The sequence below is a fragment of the Lactuca saligna genome, chromosome 9 (genome assembly GCF_052625555.1).
Source record: "Lactuca saligna cultivar CGN05327 chromosome 9, ASM5262555v1, whole genome shotgun sequence".
NCBI lineage: Eukaryota > Viridiplantae > Streptophyta > Magnoliopsida > Asterales > Asteraceae > Lactuca > Lactuca saligna.
In genome coordinates this window covers 180350478-180357889 of record NC_136425.1, presented here as the reverse complement: position 1 = coordinate 180357889, position 7412 = coordinate 180350478, and the positions used below count along the sequence as shown (strand labels likewise).

At 36.0% G+C, this 7412-nt stretch overlaps 1 protein-coding gene across 1 annotated transcript; it reads left to right on the top strand.

Annotated features, from left to right (window-relative positions):
* Nucleotides 1-4769: 4769 nt before the first annotated feature.
* AGP9 (arabinogalactan protein 9) lies at nucleotides 4770-6878 on the top strand. The gene is made up of 2 exons (XM_078975081.1): nucleotides 4770-5396; nucleotides 6601-6878. The coding sequence occupies exons 1-2, from the start codon at nucleotides 4878-4880 to the stop codon at nucleotides 6673-6675; spliced, it is 594 nt and encodes a 197-aa protein (XP_078831207.1). The 5' UTR covers nucleotides 4770-4877; the 3' UTR covers nucleotides 6676-6878.
* Nucleotides 6879-7412: the final 534 nt, after the last annotated feature.

Genomic DNA, 7412 nt, shown 5'->3' with positions numbered 1-7412 from the left:
AAATGCTATAATATTTGACAATTCTAAAAATTTTCCAAATGTCTAGCGCATTTAGAGGGAAAAAGGACAAAAATCGGTTTTGACTAAGATAATTAAACAATTATCAAAGGACAATCCAAAGTTCGCCGATGATTGGTCGCTTGTGAGTAATTGGAAGTATAGTATTGAATGGAACATATCGGCATTATTATGAATAGATAAGATTCTATTAAGAATACGTTGTCATATGGTAATTATGGAAAGGTTTCCATATTAGGGGTTAGATATTGAAAATCTATGTCTAGATTAGAAACTTTTATGCAAAAGGATGTTCAAAGAAATGTACTTTGAGTGAGAGACATCACATCTATGGAATTGTCTTGTAACAATCTCCGATAGAGGACTTTGTAATTTCATTGGAAATAGTCATTGTGACTTTAGTGTAGTGACATCACGAAAGGATCATTGCATAAAATGTTAGAATCTAACATATTCTATAAGTGGCAAGAATTTGATATTCTATCACTTGTGGAAAGGATTAGGAGTTGTGAAATGAGTATGATTGGAAATGTGTTCATTTGATCTATTTCACAAAGTAAGAATCACAGGTAAACACTGTGTGCATGCTGAGAGCATGGGACAAGTGTTGTAATTCAAGTAAGAAGTTGATTACACGAAACAACAAATAATGAGTAATCAATATGGTGATAAATAAAAGGTGTTCTTATTTATACTCAAGGGTTTGGGGCCATATGGGATTAGTATTATCCTTGTGTTTCACTTTGCATGTTTTGACTTCCTGAATAATTTAATTGGTTAAGAACAATCAAATTATTCAAACGGGCCACAGTCGTTCATATGTTGGAAGTAGGTATGAATGAAGATTGTCGTGAATTGGTGTGTGGATTGTCTAAAGAGCATTAGACATAAGAAAATGTTTGATGCAACGTTCATGAGTGCTTATGAATATGATTTGAGCATTGGATTGAACCCACGCTTACTTGGATCACTTCATGGATTTTATCACGAGTGATTGGTGAGATGATAACATCTTATATTCTTGAAACCGAGATGTGTGAGTTGTATCTTGCAAATCGGTTGCACATTGATAATATGCAAACGCACTAGTAACTTGGTATCATAAAACATATTATTGTGTGTGATTCGGTGAGTGAGTGCAAGCGAACATTGAGTCAAAGTTTATCCATTCCTTTTATCCAGAGTAGGATAAAAGCGATATCTTTGGGCCTCTCGATGGTTTACTGATGACAAACGTAAATGCTCGGCCGGGCTAGGGATAATTTGATTTGTTCAATTAGTCAGTCGTCATAAATCGAAAAATCGAGAAATAGTACAAAAAGAATGATTTGAAATCATGTCTTATAAGATATCTAGAATGGAGGAATATATGATCCCTTATCTAAAGGACACGCATATCTGATAGGATCAGAGTTGACAGCGGCTTTGGAAAGCTATGATTGCAGATCAGGATCTGAAGTCATACGCGGAATAGTTATTAGACTTATCCAAGTGGGAGACTGTTGGAGTAATGTCTAAGTCCATAACTATTTTGGTATGTACTTGACCCGATGGTGCATGGTCCTTTTGGTTTGTCTTCACCAAAGCAACTTAATAGGATGAATTATGGAGAGAAAGGATTAAATATGATTTATTAATATGTTATGGGAATAATATATTAAAGGAGAAATCATATTGTTTAATTAATATTAGTCAATAATTAATAAGAACTAAGTTTGTGACTAAAAGAGATTAATTAAACTTAAGGGACTGGAATTATAATTATAAGATAATTGCAATTGGGCTATGGATTACCTTATATTATAAGGTTGTACGAATTCTATGGGGAAACCCATATGAAATCGCCTAAGGCCTTTAATTAAAGGAGTCCATGGGCTGCTTAGGGCTTAAGCAGTCAGATTAGGGTTTCCTAGTTTAAATCCTTAATAACCTACATGTATAAATAGTATCCTTAAGCCCTAAAAACGTGAGGAACTGGTTTTCTAGGGTTTTGGACGGTTTTGGGTAGCCTCCTTCTCTTCTCCTCTTCATCCTCTTGCTCTTGGTGTTTGTGAACCATTAGAGGAGTGACATTTGTGACTCTAAGCTTTCTAAAGTCATTACAAGAAGGAATTGTGATTGTTATTGCTATATAACAATCAAGGTAATATCTTAAACCCATTATTATGTTAATATCGATTATTATATGCTAGAATTAGGGTTTATAGTCTTGGATAAATTGCATGTACAATAGAGAAACCTAGATCCAAGCATTAGGGTTTGTATGAGCACATAGGATGTTCTTATGACCAAAAACCCATCAATAATCCCTTCATGAATAGCTAAAGAAAGCCCTAATCTTCACATATGAAAGATTCTAGAAGAAAAGAGGTCGAGGTAATAGCTTGTTACCTCCAAAACGTGCCCAAGCTGAAGTAGACTCTGGATCCACATGAAATCCTTGATGCTAGCCTCTTGAACTGCAAGTTTCCTTCACAAAAAACACTTCCCAAAGCTCCAAAACACTCTCCAAGCTCACACTCACGAAAATTAGGGTTTCTGGCTCTCAAGGGGGTGATAGAGGATAGTGGGAGGCGCTAATGGTCCAATATATATGGTGCAAAAACCCTGAAATTTAGGGTTTCCCCTGCCAGCTCCTACTCGTCGAGTCCCCCATGTCAACTCGCCGAGTCACTCATTAAATGACGTGTCCTGACCCGCTGTTACTCGACGAGTAGACCTTAAAACATGAAATCTAAATGAAATAATAATGATACCTGACGGTTGAGATGTTACAGTACGCTCTGGGGAACTCACTAAGCTTTATGCTTACGATTTACATTTTTGGTTTCAGGTATCATCGATTTGGACAAGAAGAGCTCGAATTGATCGCAATGCACACACCTATGATTCCCACAATGAATGATTTTGGGATAAACTCTGATAAATGATTTACTTAACTTTGATTTGGAATGTCTAAATTAAATGGTAACAATGTTTTAGTTTTAATTAAAAATGTAAATTTGACCATTGATTTTTAGGCCGTTTCACTTAATCACCAATCCAAACCCTTAAGTTTGACATAAAGTCAAATTTGTTCAAAAGTCAATAGAGTCAACAAAAGTCAAGGTCCTAGGTCAAATTGGTCAACAATCCATAAGTCAACTGAGTCAACCCAACCGAGTTAACTCAGCCGAGTTGACACAGTGTACGTACGTTGCACGTGCTATCATTGACCGCCATCGGGGGCCTTAACCATGTACGTGCTGCGTACCCAAATTACGCAGGGCATGCGCCCAAATCTTCCAAACTTCATTAAGTGCTTAATGCCACAAGTGCTTTCGTCCAACTTTCAGATGCAAGGTTAAAATACCCTCTATAGTCATGAAGTTTCCAACTTTATGACTTTACATGTCCATTAAGAGCTTAACTCAACATCTTAATCCATTAAGACCCTCTAAAAGATGCATGGAGCAAAACCAACCACTTAGATCCCATTTTTATGACTTAAGACCCCTCCTAAGGTCTGAAAGGACAGCTTAATCAGTCAAGAACATGCTATGTCCATGAATCACCACATTTAGGACAAAAAGGAACCAAAAACCAACCCAACACAAGATTCAAATGAAACTTCATCAAGTTTAGAACTTTATAGCTCCAAATGATGCCAAAAGGTGGTGAGATTCTGGATCTAAAGAGCTCCACTCCTCCAAGATGGTCTCCACTCCTTTCCTTATTCTTTAAAGGCACAAAACACCCACACTCAAGCTTAGAAATGCTTCACAAGATGGATTAGGGTTGCAAGAACATTCCAAGAGGATGGAAGCTAATGAGGTGAGGGGAAATGAGGCTATAATAAGGTTTAAATATGAGCCTAACCCTACAAATTAGGGTTTGCATGACTGGCACATACGTCCTACATACCTAGTATGCTCAGCGTACACACGTACGCATGGCGTACTCCCCCAACCCATAATTTACGGAAATGCCACTGGGGCCCTTATTGCACTATTTCTTATACTTAAGGACCATATTGCAATAAAAAATAAATAAATCATAGGGTCAAAACTAATAGCACCTCATCGTCGGAATGTTACATGAAAACATGTAATTTTCTTTGATTTCAATCGAAAATTACATATTTACCCTCTTGTTGGAGATAAACATCAATAATTGGTTATTTTTGTTCATTTTTTGGTCTTTACAAATATTCCCGGATTGATATTTAATTAAAGTAATCATATTGTTTTGGGTTGTATTGTGATGATCATTCTTTAGTTTCTATTAAATTTCTCAAATCGCTTAATATTGATATCAAAATAATTACAACAAAATTAAAAAATAAAAAATTTAAAAGTACAAAATATTCAAATAATTTGGATTATCTCTATTTTTTTAAAATTATGTCTGAATCTAAATCTAAAATTTCCACTTGTAAACACCTAAATTATTACACAATCTATATTTACAAATACATATCACAACAATATCTTCCAAATATATACAAAAGTTTAGATAGATCTCGTATGAATTCATAATGAAACATTGAATCAAAATCACAATTGTGCTTACATAATTAATTGTTAATTATTCATAATTAAATAAAAATAAACATAAATAAATACATGATAGTTTATTTTTGGAGTGTGATTAACTATTTCATTTTCTCCTCTCAACAAACTGCTGTTGTAACCTACAATATCGTGAGCCCCACCACACCAGAACAAGATCATGACTCTCCCAGTCTCCCTATATATAAATATTACCCTTCTTTACTCTTCCTAACACACTTTTACATTAACACTTCCCACTTTATATCTATAGCTTCATCTTCACCCATTTAGGTTAACATATACCACCGTCAGCGGCGCACGTTAACCATGGATCGCAACGCCGTCTTCCTCACGGCTTTCATCTGCATTGTCATCTCCTCCGTCGGCGGTCAATCTCCCTCCTCCTCCCCCACCACCTCCCCACCGCAAGTGGTCGCATCTCCTCCTCCTACCACCACCGCTCCCCCACCTCAAGTCGCATCTCCACCAACCTCCACTCCTCCCCCTGTTGCCGCTCCTCCCACCGTTGCGTCACCACCACCAACTACTCCTCCTCCTGTTGCTTCACCACCACCGGCTACCCCTCCTCCTGTTGCATCACCACCTCCAGCTACTCCTCCTCCTGTTGCATCACCGCCACCAGCTACCCCTCCTCCTGTCGCCTCACCACCACCTGCTCCACTCGCTTCCCCCCTTGCTCCTGTCCCCGTTTCATCTCCGACTCCTAGTGTGACTCCGACGGTTGCTCCTTCTCCTTTACTTTCAAGCCCACCGGCACCTCCCACCGGTGCTCCTTCTCCTTCTCTTGCCACCGATCTATCTCCGGCACCATCTGCTACCGATGTGGTACGTACACTTTCCCTTATACTGGCTAGATCTGGTTCTACACTATTTTAACCACAAAATCTTTATTAATATTACTTCCCTTATAATAATGTCTCAACACTCTAAGTAAACCGCGTATATTAGTTAAAATCCACTTGTTATCGTGCGCTAGCATTAGATCTGAGCTAATTTAAAAAAAAAATTCGATTCCCCTTTGATTATTTTGTTAACAACCCGTGAAGTTACGGAAGTCAACCCCAACTTCAAATCAGTATGTACTGGATCTATAGTGTATAGTGTGTGAGATTCTTGATTTGCGCATGCTCACGATAGCCATGGGTGGCAAAATTGTGTCTCTGGCTAACATGAGCCGGGTGTTGGCATATCGTATCTTGGGCTTTTTGTCTTTGAGGTAGTGATCACGTGTGTCTTGTTTTTTAGGCATCCGAGAATACTTACAAATTACATTAATGAACGGTGTATTGTCTTATTGCACTTGGGCCCCTAAAAAAAGGCTGGTGTAATTACACAAATCAAGAAAAATAAAGTTAAAGCGTGTTGGGAGAAATAAAATTAGCTGTTAGAGTTATTTCCCAATACATTAACAATTTAAATATAATTCATGGATATGTACACAATTCTAAAATCATTTTTCTCAAAAGATTTTTATTTAATAAAATAGAGCAACTGAGATCTAAACCAAAAGGATCATAGATCTCCTTCATGTCTTTGTTTCTCTCTCCTGTTGGATAACCATGGGAGATCTTAAGCCAAAAGGATTTCATATGTTAGTATTAATTAATGTGTACAAACAACAAACATCCAAATTTAATAATCCCTAAAAAGATTTAAAAGCTTTGAGATTAGCCCATAAAGGACAACCAGAACCAATGCTAGATCCCAACTAATTTATTTATTTATTTATTGATAATGTACTATCAGAAGTTAAGCAATTGGAACTTTGTGTACCATTAATTTTAATGATATTTTGTAAATAAAAACGTTTAGTCCGTTAACCAATTGTGGTACTTTTTTAAAACAATAAGGTTTTATAAAAACAAATAGTTTGTTATCCTTTTATGATATTAACTCTTTTGTAAATATACCACCCAAAACCTAAGGCCTTTGGCGTTGGTATTTTGATCACTTTGGTTCATGATTATGAACAAAAAACGGTGAGATTGGTCATATTTTTGTTATCTTACTTTTGGTATTGATATTGCAGAGTGGCGTAGAAAAGATGGGTTCAATGGTTGGGAGCATTGTTTTTGGATGTGCTCTTGTTTACTCGTTATTCTAGAGATTGATGGATATTTTTATGGAATTGAGATGGGTTCTATATAGTTTTCGGGGAGTATGGTTGAATGCCTTTGCATTGTATTTGGAGTAGCTATATACATTCTTTTGGGGGGATGATGATGATGTTTCTTGTAATTTTGATTCTGATATTGTGGACGACTTATATTGTTTTGATTTATGCTACTTTATGATCTATTTTGGAAAGGAATTGTCATATGAGTTGTGTGGGTTGAGTTGCTCATACATGTTTCTTAAAGTTGCAATCTACATCATACACCACAGTTTTAAATATGTTCTTTAAAATAATTGTGTTTGTGAAAAAGTTGCTCGAAAAGAGAGTTTCTGGTTAGAAAAGTAGGATCGAATATCAAAACTAATTTGTATAATCTTAGTGCTTGTGTATCAAAATATTGTCCAAAATATATAACTCCAACTCTAATACATGTAGTATTATGAAATTGGGTTTGGGATGATAAAAAAAAATACAATTTGGATTTTGCAAAATACAAAATATATTACTTTTGTTTTATGTGAAAATATATATTACTTTTGTTTTAGACAAAACTTCAAAAATGGTTCCTATGATTTTTTAAAATATCAAGTTTAATCCTTAAGTTCAAAAAATCTCACTGATGATCCTGTGGTTTCAAAACTTTTAGCATTTGGTTCTTCCGTCTTATTCCGTTAGCATTTCACCATTAAGTAAGGGGTATTTTTATCATTTTACTACCCATGATC

Excerpts from the sequence above, each read along its gene's own strand:
- AGP9 (XM_078975081.1), top strand. The coding sequence starts at position 4,878 with ATGGATCGCAACGCCGTCTTCCTCACGGCTTTCATCTGCATTGTCATC. Across the intron at positions 5,397-6,600 it reads CACCATCTGCTACCGATGTG|AGTGGCGTAGAAAAGATGGG; the intron begins GTACGTACACTT and ends TTGATATTGCAG.